This window comes from Physeter macrocephalus, chromosome 9 (assembly GCF_002837175.3).
Source record: "Physeter macrocephalus isolate SW-GA chromosome 9, ASM283717v5, whole genome shotgun sequence".
NCBI classification, from domain to species: Eukaryota; Metazoa; Chordata; class Mammalia; order Artiodactyla; family Physeteridae; genus Physeter; species Physeter macrocephalus.
Window position 1 is genome coordinate 29,567,670 of NC_041222.1, and position 14,785 is coordinate 29,582,454.

At 48.2% G+C, this 14,785-nt stretch overlaps 1 protein-coding gene across 1 annotated transcript; it reads left to right on the top strand.

The window, feature by feature from the left end:
• Positions 1-512: 512 nt before the first annotated feature.
• Positions 513-14,330, top strand: VCP (valosin containing protein). The gene is made up of 17 exons (XM_007111594.4): positions 513-823; positions 4,064-4,175; positions 4,361-4,533; positions 5,633-5,775; positions 6,344-6,474; positions 7,195-7,326; positions 8,279-8,381; positions 9,034-9,167; positions 9,246-9,381; positions 9,740-9,852; positions 10,261-10,425; positions 10,515-10,637; positions 10,898-11,110; positions 11,308-11,616; positions 11,897-12,052; positions 13,364-13,518; positions 13,668-14,330. The coding sequence occupies exons 1-17, from the start codon at positions 807-809 to the stop codon at positions 13,771-13,773; spliced, it is 2,421 nt and encodes an 806-aa protein (XP_007111656.1). The 5' UTR covers positions 513-806; the 3' UTR covers positions 13,774-14,330.
• Positions 14,331-14,785: the final 455 nt, after the last annotated feature.

Genomic DNA, 14,785 nt, shown 5'->3' on the forward strand with positions numbered 1-14,785 from the left:
AATGACAATAAGGTAGGGTGGATTAAGAGCTGGGGTGCTAGTCAGAGTCCAGAATACAGATGGCTGGAGCCAGCGTATTGAAGGAGCAAGGAGAGGGGTTAGGGTGGAGACTCAGGTTTTGGAAGAAGATGGGTGTGTAGGTTATCACTACAACAGGACTAGACTAATACAAGGGTTCAATCCATTGTGCCAGGTTTTTCTAGCAGGATAAGCTCAGGAGCCAATGAACTGGAGCCAAGTGGGAGAGTCGCCTCCCAGGGATAAAGCCTCTCCTTTCGCCAGTCGATCTGGCCCTCTTCCTTTCGTTGATTGGTCGAGAATCCCAATCCGTCGAGGAAGCGTAGCGTTGCGGCCAATTGCCGTGGCGTTACTAGGCGTGTTGCATCCCTGAGGCGGGAGCCGGGCAGCAAGCGAATTTCCTGATTGGCTCCGGTCCGCGGGTTGCTGGGGAGAGGCGCGGAGAGGCGGGCGGGAGTCCCCAGGGCAGGCGCTGATTGGCTGAGGTGAGAGCACCTCTCCTTCCGATGATTCGGCTCTTCTCGGCTCAGTCTTAGCGAAGCGTCTGCAGCCGTCGTTTGGGTTGTTGCTGCCGCTGCCCCCTCGCGGATCAGGCGTCAGCGTCTCCCGCCCGCCCGCCCACCGCCCCGGTGCCGCTGGGAGGAAGCGAGAGGGAGGCCGTCTGCGGGTTTGTCGCTCCGCTCGTCCCCCGCCCGGGAGACCCAAGCCCCGGCCCAGTCGGTCGCCTGCCACCCCTTGTAGCCGTTACCCACGGGCCGCCACAGCCGCCGCCGGGAGAGGCGCGCGCCATGGCCTCCGGAGCTGAGTGAGTGTGTGCGCGCGCCCGTCCGCCCGCCGCGGGTGCGCGCACCGGCAGACCCGCTGCGCTGGGTAGGCCCGGCCGGGCCTGGCTGTGGGCGCGTCTAGGAGGTGGAGACAGGGAAGGAGGGAGAGGAGAGGAGAGGAGAGGAAGGGGGCGAATGAGGAGTCGCGGACCCATCTGGGCCCGGCTGCGCCCCCGCGCGCCCCCTAGGCGGGGCTTGCGTTGGGCCTGGGTCGGGGCCTGGGCCAGATCGTGCTGTGTCATGCAGGCCCGGGCCGGCATGACTGGCTCCTCTGGGCGCCCGTCCCGGCCTAGTGAGGTCTGCGGGCCCACACTGCTGGCGCGGCGCCCCGGGGCCTGCGGGCGCCCACCTGCGATCCGGTCTGCCACCCGCTCTAGGCCTTTGGTCCCCAGAGAGTGCAGGCCCCGCGGGCCCAACGCCCTAACTGCGCCCGGTGGGCGTGGACTTTGGGCCACGTGAAGGCCTTAGGAGCCCGGAGACCGAGGCGGAGGCCGGAGCAGGGGAAGGCCTGGCGAGCTCAGGGAAGCTCACGACGTCCACTTTTAGAGCCGGCTCGGCCTGGCTTGTGGTTGGCATCGTCTACGACCTGAGTGGTGAGAGGCTGTTGGGGAGAGGCGGGCCCAGCCTTTCGCATCTGGCCACCTTCATACTTTAGGCCTGTTGTTATTCATACGAGAAGGCTTTAGTCAGTTTTTCTTGATGTTGTGAAACGAGGTTCATTAGGTTCTTGCTAAAATTCAAACTTCAGTTCGTATTTTGTGAGCCTTTCTAGATTTCAGCCTTTGAGGTGTGAGAGTTAGAGTTAGTTGCCTTAACTAGTCAAACACACACGTTCTTTTAACCTAAGCAGTTATGTTGAGAAATCCTGGGCCCTCTGCTCAGGAAAGCATCAGATAAAACGTGGCCACCTCTACCTATTTTAGAAATAAGAGCTTTAGATACTGGTGGGGGGGGGGGCGGGGAGAAGACACCCTCATCCTATGGAAACCCTTTTATGCAAATCACCTTCCTGACTTGAGAGTTTAGTTTTTTTTGAGATGTGTTCCTTTTTCTCAAGTTTCTGAATTGAGATGAAGTATTATTCAGGTGCCTATTTAAAAGGACTGCTTAATAAAGAATTAAAGTAGTCTCTTAGTCTTTAGTTTCCAAGACTAAAAGTCCAAAATTCTTGGAACCTGGCTTCATAGTCAGTTTCTGATCTCTAGGTCATTCTTGATGATTTACCTGAACTCTGTCCAAGTCCCCTGTGGCCCATTGGGGTTCTGGAAAGGGCCTGACTCATGCATAAGACCAACGGGATGTCCCCAAAGAGCCTCCGGGACTGCTCTTGGCCCATGATCAAACTATGATCAAACTGAATTCCCGCATTTAGAGATTACTTCCTTTGATCTCAGTAGATAGATGTGGAATTAAAGGTCCTTACTTTAAGGGAAGAGCATCTCACTCATCTCCAGTGCTGGGGTCAGGAATGGTAGGCAGACTGGAGGTTTTCCTAGGATGCAGCTTTGGGGTTAAAATACAAACTGATGACTAGAGGCATCTGGCATTTTGTTTTTCTCTAGCCCTGGTCCTATACATCAAACGGGAAGATGGGCAGCCCTTGAAGGGTATTTTAATGCATAGGGGAGAGGGAGAATGGATGGATTTAAATTGCCCTCAACTTTCATATTGACCATGCTTGCTTTCTAGGGTGTTGATAAGCATTGGAAGAGTATGCAGCATTGTGACCACCACTTTGGGGTTGGGGGAGGCAAATTTAAACCTAAGGAAACTCCATTCTTGGAAACTAGTTTAAAGGGAATGAATAAAGATGCAGCCTATGTGAGAGGGTCAGCAGAAAACTTGCAACTTTTTTAGATGAATGGGATTTGTATTTCTTTTGAGTGTATCAGGACCAAAAGATGTAAAAAATCCCGTAACTCCCTAGCTGGTATTCTAGAGCATAGGCATCTTTTTTCTTGCAAGTTGTGAAGGTATTTCCAATAGGAATACTTTTTTGTCTTCTTTTGTTGACAGATGCTTAGAACGATGCCTGACGTATTTTTTATGTATATGTATACATACACACACACACACACAACACACACACACACACACACACACGTGAATGTTGAGTGAAGAAATAATCCATGGAAAAGGTTCCTTTTTATTTATTTCTTGGCTTCTTCCGTTGTCTGGCCCTCTTATTTTGATTAATGCTCATGTTTTCCTGAGCCTTACTAAGAGGAGGTAGCTCTTCAGAGGGAGAGCCCACTGAGTCTAGTTAGTGAAGGCTGGAGATGAGCTAAGTGAGAAATTGGTGTCGGATGAATGATCTTAGCTTTTAGGAAATGGTAGAAACTATTTAGATAGTTCAGACTCAGGCAACCTTGATTTGGGTGAGAGGAATTTGGATTTGCCCCATGTCTCAGCATTTCTTGATTTTAACTTTTTGAACCAACCCCATGGAGTTGTATGTCTTTGCAGAGGTTTCTGAGATTCCTTTTGAGCTTGAGCTTCTTTCTGATGAAGGTTCCAGATCTGTTAGTGTTTTGTGTGTGTGTGTGTTTTTTTTTTTTCCAAATATGATCGTCTTTGCTTTGCATTCCTGTGGTACATAGAATGCTCTGGCGTTCAGCAGGTTTTAGCCAGTAAGAAGGGTAATTCTAATGATTCTTCATTGTTCCCAGGCTTGCTCTGTGGGGCTTGGGGCCTCCCTGAGCCCTATGGGAGATTGCCTTGCTTACTTCCTTCTGCAAGAAGGTTAGCAGGGAAAGAGCTTATGCTGTGTTCTGCAGTGCTAATCATTCTGACTGTTGATACCATATTCCAGGCGTTGTATTGAACTTGTATTCATTATCTTGCTTAAGACAGTAATCCTCTGAGATGGGTGCTACTATAGTCCCCAGTTTACAGAAGAGGACATCAACCTCCAGAGAGGTTAAATAACATGCCCAAGATCACAGTTAAGTGGCAGGGTTGGGATTCAGACCCAACAGGTCTGACTACAGAACTCCTTCTCTTACTCACTATTCTATACTGTCTGAGACTATTTTCATTTCTCTAAATACTGCTCAGTCTCCACTTTTATTTTGTTTTCTTAGTTTCCTGACCCTGGGGCAAGATCACCTGGGGCCTTACAGCTAGGATACCAGTACTCAGAATACCAAGAGTTGCTGGTAGAAACTGGTGGGGCCCTTGTTAGAATATGTTTTGGAACTGACTTCATTTTCTCTTTCTAGTTCAAAAGGTGATGATTTATCAACAGCCATTCTTAAACAGAAGAACCGTCCCAATCGGTTAATTGTTGATGAAGCCATCAATGAGGACAACAGTGTGGTATCCTTGTCCCAGGTAAGTTGGGTACACAGTCCAATCTTTGCTTGTTGCACTTAACCTGAGGGCTTTTCCCAGGTTTCTTTTCTCATTTTTCTTGCAGTGACCACAGATAGAGTGGGGTTTACTGGGAATCCCAACCTCCAGGGCTGCTGCTTACCCCCTGGCCCAGTGACCCAAAGGCCTTAACCTTCTTTCCTCAGCCCAAGATGGATGAGCTGCAGTTGTTCCGAGGTGACACAGTGTTGCTGAAAGGAAAGAAGAGGCGGGAAGCTGTGTGCATTGTGCTTTCTGATGACACATGTTCTGATGAGAAGATTCGAATGAATAGAGTTGTTCGGAATAACCTTCGCGTACACCTGGGGGATGTCATCAGGTGTGTGTGGGGTTCTTGGCCCCTCAGGGATGGGAGGCCAGAGACAGCCTGCATTACAGGCAGTACCCCCACCAAGGCCTTGGCAGCTGCAGAGATTGGGAGCTTGCAGGCCATGGGAAGACTTATGTTTCTAGGTTGTCTTTAGGTTTTGGTTCTGCCTCTGGGACTTCAAAACCTGCCTTTGCATGACCCTTGGGACAAGTTGGCATTTCTGTGACTTTCTTGGTACCTTTATATTTTTCTACCAGCGGTATAACTTATCACACCTTAGACCCTGGTTTAGGATGCCATTTGAGTGTTTGTATCTGCCAAGTAACCTTACAGCTGGGTTGCATTAATGGCTTTTGTTGGGGCTGGAATGAGATGGGAGTATGGGCTACGAGGTGGTCTTGTAGCAGGTTTGTATAAACATCCAAGTTAATCTAGGAGAGAGGCATAGTTTGAACCACACCTAGGCTAGCCACCAGTCTGAGTGATTTTAGACTTAACTTTAGGCAAGAGGCTTCCCCATCTTGGAGTCATCTCTAGCCACTGCTACCCAACCATCTGTCACTTGGCCAGGAGCATCTCAGGCTTCTGATTCTTTTCCATGGATTCTAGGTTTCATGTAGCCTTCTTCCTGGAGGTGCTTAGTCACTTTCTCAAGGTGCTCTGACCACCTGACTGAGATTATTTTTTTCACTTCTATTTCTCTGACTCTGACACTTGTCAGACTAAGGTCTCCCTTTGTAACATTGGGTTACCAATACTGACCAGAATGGGTCATCCTTGGATATCTCTCACTGCAGACCTTCCCTCTTGGGTCTTTGTGAGGGTTCCAGATGTGTAGGTCTTCCTTTTGGCTCACTGATTGGGAGTGGGCCACCCCAGCATCTTTTCTAGAGGCTCCCCCTACTACCCCACCCTGCGTGTGACCTGTTCTGCTTGGTTGTTGCTTTGCCCTCACTCCCACCCTACCCTCTTGCCTCTCTTCACCTAAAGCCATTCCCTGCCTTTTCTCTTTTGCTTGCCATCGGCTCTCTATGCCAGGCCCTTTTGGACACCCAGTGCTTGGGGCTGCAGTTTGGTTGGTAATGTGGAGTCTGCTTGTCATCCTCAGCATCCAGCCATGCCCTGATGTGAAGTACGGCAAACGTATCCATGTACTACCCATCGATGACACGGTGGAAGGCATCACTGGCAATCTCTTCGAGGTTTACCTTAAGCCGTACTTCCTGGAAGCATATCGACCCATCCGGAAAGGTGAGAAATAATTCTAGGGACTGAACTTAAGGGTGGTTGTTTGTAGGGATACCCAGGAGTAAACCTTGGGATATCTTTGTCTCATTCTCATATGTATGTCTATACACACACATTCTGTACACATGCTCATGTGTACTCTCTCCTTCCCCCGTTCCTTCCACTCCCCCATTTTCCTATTCCCACTCCTTGCTCCAGTAGAGTAAGCTGTCTTCTCTTTTATCTTTGAAGGAAGAGGTGGGCCATTTTGGCTGTCCAAAGTGTACTCAATATTTAGCACAGTTCTCCCATTGGTGGTTGTCGTGAAAGCCCGGGTTATCTATATCCCAGAAGTCAAAAATCCTTAAGGGCGTCTTTCTGACACGTCAGGTTTTGTTCACTGTCTTGAGTGGCAGAGGGACTCTTCACAGCTCACTTTCTCTTTTTGCCTAATGCTTAACAGATGTGATGGGAAGGAGAAAGGGCAATATCCAGTGAACTTGGCATTCTAGATCCCAGGTTCTGATGAGGAATTCTCACTTGGTCTGGTAATAGATACCTCTAACTGCTCTTGTGCTGATTGCTCTCACAGGAGACATTTTCCTTGTCCGGGGTGGAATGCGTGCCGTAGAGTTCAAAGTAGTGGAGACAGATCCCAGTCCTTACTGTATTGTTGCTCCAGACACAGTGATTCACTGTGAAGGGGAGCCTATCAAACGAGAGGTGAGTTCTCTCCCTGATCCCGGTACCCTACTTTGTGATTCCTTAGTGGGACAGTTGTGTGGTAGTGCCAAAGAATATCCAGACTTGATAGCTAAGCTTCTTCCCAGAGGTGGAAAACCTAGCTATTCATCTCTGGGCCTAGGTGTTTCTTGGAAGTATCTGATACCAATAATTTTTAAAACCTAGATTGAACCTAAAAGGTCTAAGTGGTTGGAGTAATTTTTGAGGAAGTGGTGCTGATGCTGGCATCTAGACCCCTGTGCATTTCCCACAGTTTCTAGCTTCAGGTCTTAGGGGAGCCCATCCCAGTAAGACTAAGGACAGTGTGATAGGGAAAGGCTATGCTAGAAATCTTTGCCTTGGCATAAATAAATAATTAAGTAAGTAAATAATTAAAATAAAACAAAAGCAAAAATTGGGAATTCCCTGACGGTCCAGTGGTTAGGACTCTGCACTCTCACTGCTCAGGGTGCAGGTTCGATTCCTGGTCAGGGAACTTAAGATCCCACAAGCTGCACGGCACGGCCAAATAAATAAAAATAAAACTAAACAAAAGAAATCTTTTCCTTGGGATTTTTAGGGCTGTTCTTTGAGGCATGATCCCCTTAGAGGAGAATCTTCTCATACAGCAGATTTCTCTTTATCAGATTTGGAGAAACTCAACTTTTGCTGATAGTAGTATTCCTGCCTTCTCCTTTTCTTTGTCTCTTCCATATTCAGGATGAGGAAGAGTCTTTGAATGAAGTGGGCTATGATGACATTGGTGGCTGCAGGAAGCAGCTAGCTCAGATAAAGGAGATGGTGGAGCTGCCCCTGAGGCATCCTGCTCTCTTTAAGGCAATTGGTGTGAAGGTGAGCATCCTGGGCTCTGTAGGATATAGTCTAGGGTGGTGATTAACAGGTACTTGCTGTCTAATTCTAGGATGTCTTCATACATGTGTTTCATCATTGCCTTGGATTAGAGAGGAAGTGCTGTATTTGAGTTTATAGAGGGCTCTAAATTCATTCATGCTACTAATGGTCTAGAACAGAGTGGGCCAGTTAAGTTCTCTGTTGCATTTTTTTTTTTTTCTTAATTACAACCCTTCGAAAGGTAAAAACCATTTTCATCTAATGGGCCCTGTAAATAAAATCTCACCATAGTTTGCCAACCTGTCTAGAACAGTGCTGCCCAGTAGAAGTAGAAGTTAAGGAAATTTGCAGAGTGTGAAGGATCCTGAGTCCAAAATATTTGCGAACTGCTGGTCTGAAATGTAACATCCCAATCATTCCCGTATCATGGGACACCCTGAAGATGAAAGACAACTTCAAAGAGGAATACTTGTGGTAGTTGGTAAGGGAAGGCATTCCAACATGATAATAAATCCTGGAGGGTTGGGATTACTGGAGTTGAGTGAGCCTCTGGCCAACACTCTTAAATGTCTAAGCTAGTCCTTGGTTCTTGTCTGTCTAAATTCAGGCCCTTGGCCTAATGGCCTCTTGCTTTTCCTAGTCCCAGGATCTTCAGACTCAGTCACACTAAGAGTCTCTTAATGTGGTTTCTCTGCTCTTTGTCTCCTATGCATTCATAAGTATTGTCAGCTTTCTAACAGTATTTTCTCTGCTGCTAAGAGGAATGAGTATGGTCTGAAGTAAACTGTCTTCCTAGCAGCTGCTGCTTGAGGGCTCACTCTTACTGGTGTCAGAGTTGAGCTCTGATTCTCACCCTCTCTAGATGGAGCCCTTGTCAAGCCATTTTAGGGTGGCTGGGGTTGGGAGAAGGCGGGAGTCTGAACCTAATCACACCTTCTGTACTGGTTCTCAGCCTCCTCGGGGAATCCTGCTCTATGGACCTCCAGGGACTGGAAAGACCCTGATTGCTCGAGCTGTGGCGAATGAGACTGGCGCCTTCTTCTTTTTGATCAATGGTAGGAGCCTTGGTTCACTTTGTGTTAGGCTGGACTCAACTCTGAGCTGAGCGTGACCCAGTCTCATGAGCTGGAGAACTCATGGACATGTTCATTTGTGTACCTGTCCTCGTGTATACTTCAGTATCTTTATTCTAAAGTACATTGCAGACAGATAAGCAACAAGGGGATGGTATTCTACTCTGGTGCTGCCTGATCTGTCCCCACCTTGAGAAAGATTGTGGACAGGCTGAAGACATTTAAGAGGAGTAAGTTAGAATGAGAACTCAAAATGTCTATGCTTACTTATTTGAGAGGGTTTGGGGGAAGGCTGGCTGAGATCAGCTCTCTCTTTGAGAATGATATTTAGCTGGTAGAGGTCCAACTGGTGTGCTGCTTCTGCTCTGGCCAGAGGTCCCATAGCATCTGCTGTGATCATTTCGTACTTCCAGCTCAACTGTTAGATAAGTGTATTGAGCTCCTTGACTTTTTATCCTGGCTTGGTGGCTACCCTGGGATAATGGTTGGTAGGGGCTGTGAGAAAGTAAGTAGAAGTTATTACCACATTCTCATCTAGGACCTGTCTCTGGACTGGGCGAACAAGATAGCTGATTTCTTTTGAGATTGAGAAAGGATATAGTTTTGTCATTGTATCCATTCTATATGCTTTCAGGTCCTGAGATCATGAGCAAGTTGGCTGGTGAGTCTGAGAGCAACCTTCGTAAAGCCTTTGAAGAGGCTGAGAAGAATGCTCCTGCTATTATTTTCATTGATGAGTTGGATGCCATTGCTCCCAAAAGAGAGAAAGTAGGAACTTACCCGAGGGGATAGTGGGGTGTTGAAAGGTCCTGACTTCACTTCTGACCAGACATTCTGTTCTGACAGACCCATGGGGAGGTGGAACGGCGTATCGTGTCACAGTTGTTGACCCTAATGGATGGCCTAAAGCAGAGAGCCCATGTCATTGTTATGGCGGCAACCAATAGACCCAACAGCATTGACCCAGCCCTACGACGATTTGGTAAGGACCCCAAATTTCGTTTTTTGCTGTCCTTGCTCTTAGGGAGATTGTGGCTCTACTGGCCTTAATCCCATTGATCCCACATCTGTCCTTCATCTAAGTCACCTAATCCTGAGGATTTCTTGAAGCTCTTTGCAGTGTTAGGGCCCAGGGTTCCTTTCCCTTATTCCATGCCATGTCTAGGGTGACCACCCGTCTCGGTTTGCCTGAGACCGAGGGATTTCCCAGGATATGGGGCTTTCAGTGCTAACTCCAGGACATTCCTGGGCAAACTGGGATGGTTGGTCACCTTAAGCCTGCCCTTTCTTCCCTCTGCACCAGAAATGATTCCTGTCTATGTTTACGCACTGTCTCACAGGTCGCTTTGACAGGGAGGTAGATATTGGAATCCCTGATGCTACAGGACGCTTGGAAATTCTTCAGATCCACACCAAGAACATGAAGCTGGCAGATGATGTGGACCTTGAACAGGTGGAGTGATGATGAGGGCTGGCCAGAAGTTAGGATATCTGTTTCCAGGCAGTTGAAGAGAACTGACTAGGGACATAGGCTTCAGATGTGAGGCAATTGATTTTGATTCTTGTGCAGGGGAAGGGAAGTGATCTCAGATTGAATCCAGGAAATTAGGGTTGGCATGTTTCTCGGTTGACACTGAATTAGAGTAAACCAGAATTTGGAGGGCAGCTTTATTTCCAGGCCCCAAGTCCAGGCTTGAATACTTAAAACCCAGCCGATGAAAGGGCCACTAGTATGTGTTCAGGGAAATGGAAGGACCCAGAGGTAGAAGTCAGGGGAAAGGGCCAGGATTTTGTTGTCTCCGAGCTTCCTAAGGCAGCTAGGTCTCAGAGACAGCATAGTAAGTAGATCTTCTCTCTGCAGGTAGCCAATGAAACTCATGGGCATGTGGGCGCTGACTTAGCAGCCCTGTGCTCGGAGGCTGCTCTGCAAGCCATCCGCAAGAAGATGGACCTCATTGACCTGGAGGACGAGACCATCGATGCTGAGGTCATGAACTCCCTGGCAGTTACTATGGATGACTTCCGAGTAAGGGCCTCTCTCATATCTCAGGTACACACACATGCACTTTGATCTCCCCTGGCAAGTCTCATCCCCAGTTTTTCTTCCCTTTTTAGTGGGCCCTGAGCCAGAGCAACCCATCAGCACTGCGGGAAACTGTGGTAGAGGTACCACAGGTGACCTGGGAGGACATTGGGGGCCTGGAGGATGTCAAACGTGAGCTTCAGGAGCTGGTCCAGGTAGGGTGCTTGGTCCAGGGTGAGTCACTGCCTCAGTACATTGTAATTGAGCTGGGTGATATTAGGGTGTTGTCAAATTCATTGCAGAAATTGTGAGCATAATTCAGGAACCTGCTATTCTCTGGTTGGAGGCACTAAGGAGCCTGCTTTTAGGGAACCTAGGTCTTCACCATGGGATGGTGTGGGAGGATGCTTCTGTTTGGTTAGGTTTCTTTCAAACTATGGAGGTATCCCTGAGCCCTCTTTGCTTTTCCTCCTAGTATCCTGTGGAACACCCAGACAAATTCCTCAAGTTTGGTATGACACCTTCCAAGGGAGTACTGTTCTATGGACCTCCTGGTTGTGGGAAAACCTTGCTGGCCAAAGCCATTGCTAATGAGTGCCAGGCCAACTTCATCTCCATCAAGGGTCCTGAGCTGCTCACCATGTGGTTTGGGGAGTCTGAGGCCAACGTCAGAGAAATCTTTGACAAGGTGAGCTATAGGTGGCTGGGCTATCAATTCACTTGCTTGGGGACAAGTTAAGGGTGGAGGCTGTTCTTTGGGAGAGTTAAAACCATCTCATTCTGGCAGCTCAGCTAGGGCAGTGAAGGTCACTTTATCTTCCGTTCCTTCTCAGATCTGAGAGATCCAATTGTGCTAATGCTTGAGTCCATCTGTCCCTCACACAGGCTCGCCAAGCTGCCCCCTGTGTACTGTTCTTCGATGAGCTGGATTCGATTGCCAAGGCCCGTGGTGGCAACATTGGAGATGGTGGTGGGGCTGCTGACCGAGTCATCAACCAGATCCTGACAGAAATGGATGGCATGTCCACAAAAAAAAATGTGTTTATCATTGGCGCTACCAACCGGCCTGACATCATTGATCCTGCCATTCTGCGACCTGGCCGCCTTGATCAGCTCATCTACATCCCACTTCCTGATGAGAAGTCCCGTGTTGCCATTCTCAAGGCCAACCTGCGCAAGTCCCCAGTTGCCAAGGCAGGTGCAAGGTCTTGGGGTCATGGGGACTTCTGTGAATCTGCAGGCTGTGTGGAGTGGTGTTTGGTTCCTGGACAAGATTCCGTTGGGGATTCCTGGGGTTATGGTTGAAAAGGGAATATGGAAGATTTGAGGGTATTAGAGTAATCTAGAATAAGGAATAAAACAGGGTGGCAGAAGATGGGACAAACTGGAATTGGGAGTGCTTGGATGGTCAAAGATCAATGTATCACAGGGAAGGAGAGACTAAATGCTAAGATAGATATGTTGCTTCTTTTAGGATGTGGATTTGGAGTTTCTGGCTAAGATGACTAATGGCTTCTCTGGAGCTGACTTGACAGAGATTTGCCAGCGTGCTTGCAAGCTGGCCATCCGTGAATCGATCGAGAGTGAGATCAGGCGAGAACGGGAGAGGCAGACCAACCCATCAGCCATGGTGAGTCTGCATCCTTTCCCCAGATGTTCCAGTTGTGGGGACCAGGGGACAGTCTCCACAATGCCCTAGAGTTAAAGAGTATAAGGTTTTGGAAAGATCACCTGACTGAGATGTTTAGCAGGGTGTCAAAGAGAAAATGCTGAGCTTATAACCCCTTCAATCAGGAATTATAAAGGCTGAGAAGGGATCAGCAGAGAAACAAATAGAGCAGGGCTAAGAACCTAGGGTCTGTGGACCTATCCCTGGTGTTCCATGGACCCCTTGAATTAAATGCACAATTTGGTGGGGTGTGTGTGTAAGGTCAATAAAGATAGGGACTCTATATCATCTTGCTTGTTTCCCATTGTATCATGCCACAGTGTTAGAGACTGACTTCGTGAATAAATAAATAAATGGCTTTCTTTACCTTTTAGAGGGGGCCTGTGACATCTCTCCTCCCTCTCATCAAAGCTTATAAACTACTGATACACTGATCTGAGGGCAGTCTCATAAATCATAGCAATTGAGTGGCTTCTCAGTAGAAGAGATAGGGTGTGAGCCTGGGCTGTGAAGAGAGAGTAGAATTTGGGTAAAGGAAATAAGTCACCCAAATAACCTGCTTGAGAAGTAGGATTACAGGAACTGGGAAAACCTGGGTAGAATTGAAGAGATCATATGTTGCTGGAAGTGAGGCCAGTAGGTAAGGTGTAATCAAGATGTGGTAAGCACTGAGAGCCATTGACATTTTCTTTTTAAAACTTTAGGGTTTTGAGGTATAATTTACATATTATAAAATTCGCCCTTTTTAGGTGTGCTCTTTCTGTACTTTTTGACAAAATATATAAGTTCTATAACTGCTACCACAGTTGAGATAGACAAATTTCCATCATCCCCAAAAGTTCCCTTGTGCCACTTTTTAAATTTTTTGGCCGTGCCTTGCAGCATGCGGAGTCTTAGTTCTCCAACCAGGGGTCGAACCCCTGCAGTGGAAGCGCGGAGTCTCAACCAGTGGACTGCCAGGGGAGTCCCTCTCATACCACTTTAATCAGCTTCTTTTTCCCACCCTAAGCCCTTGGTAACCACTGATATGAATTCTGTCCCTACAGTTTTACCTTTTCCAGAATGCATTGCCAGGTTTTTAAGCAGGGCATTGACTCGGTTTTAGGAAGATTGGCCTGGCAACCTATTCAGGAGAGGCCCAACTTATTGGAGAGGCCCAATCCTCTAAGCCTCTGCCATAAGCTACTGCAGTAATGGGGTCAGGAAGGCCAGGGAAGGAATGCAGGCTGAGCCTTAACTAGCCCCGGTGGTCTGTGTTTACCTATCCTGCAGGAGGTAGAAGAGGATGATCCAGTGCCTGAGATCCGCCGAGATCACTTTGAGGAAGCCATGCGCTTTGCCCGCCGTTCTGTCAGTGATAATGACATCAGGAAGTATGAGATGTTTGCTCAGACCCTTCAACAGAGTCGGGGCTTTGGCAGCTTCAGGTAACTAGGTTTCAGTGGGCAGTGCTTAATTTGTCTTGGGGGACTCTACAGCCAAGGTAGTTGGAACCCTAAGGGGGTAGAATGGGTAGTTGTGAAAATCCTACACAAGCCCTGCCCTAACCCTCTTTTTTGCCTCTGCTCTTGTGCAGATTCCCTTCAGGAAACCAAGGTGGAGCTGGCCCCAGTCAGGGCAGTGGCGCTGGCACAGGTGGCAGTGTGTACACGGAAGATAACGACGATGACCTGTATGGCTAAGTGGTGGTGGCCAGCGCACAGTGAGCTGGCCTGGCTGGACCTTGTTCCCTGAGGGTGGGGGCGCTCGCCCAGGAGGGACCGGGGTGCGCCCATGGCCTGCTCTGCTCCTCGGTCTGAACAGTTCAGCCGCAGTCAGATTCTGGACCGGGGCTTGCTGTTGCAAAAAAATACAAAACAAAAGCGATAAAATAAAAGCGATTTTCCATTTGGGAGGCGGAGAGTGAATTACCATCAAGGAATTGGGCCTTGGGCCCATGCCGTTTCTGTTGTAGTTTGGGGCAGTGCAGGGGACCTCTGTGGGTGTGAACAAAGGCATTCTCGCCATTCCCCACGGTAAAGCATCTGCACTTCACTCAATGCTGCCCAAGCCCTCCCTTCTTCCCCCTACCCAACCTGGGCAGGAGGGTGAAGGGCTACAGTTGCTGGGTGTTTATATAGAGAGTAGGTTGATTCTTATTTTACATGCTTTTGAGTTAATGTTGGAAAACTAATCACAAGCAGTTTCTAAACCAAAATGACATGTTGTAAAAGGACAATAAACGTTGGGTCAAAATGGAGCCTGAGTCCTGGCCCCTGTGCCTGCGTCTTTTCCTGGGAAGGGCCTTGGGCTACTCCTCACTGCCAAGGCACTCTTCCAAATGTGAAATTCTAGAAGTAAGATTGCACCCTCTTCCCCTACTGATTAACATTGGTATACTGCTGCCTCGCCCAGTGTCTGCAGTATCACTGGGTAGGACTGCAGTGGAGGGGGAGCAGCCTGATGGAGCTCCAGATGTGGTGAATGTGGGATCTTCTACCTGTATTTGATGTGGATGGCAAGATTAGGCCTGCAGAGTCCCCTTTTCCTGACCAAGGCTGGATTGGGGTGCCCTCCAAAAATCTTAAAGTTGTAGAAAGATACAGTCTCTGTCTGGAGATGGATGTTCTCTTGATGCATCTAAAAATTTCATATATTCATGTTCTGGTTGAGGATCAGTTACAGTTATGTTCACCTTTATGTAATTTGTATTAT

What these genes read in the sequence shown, in the direction of transcription:
- VCP (XM_007111594.4), top strand. An exon ending in GGGAGCCTATCAAACGAGAG is followed by an intron (nt 6,475 to 7,194) that starts GTGAGTTCTCTC and finishes TTCCATATTCAG; the next exon opens with GATGAGGAAGAGTCTTTGAA. An exon ending in TTACTATGGATGACTTCCGA is followed by an intron (nt 10,426 to 10,514) that starts GTAAGGGCCTCT and finishes TTCCCTTTTTAG; the next exon opens with TGGGCCCTGAGCCAGAGCAA.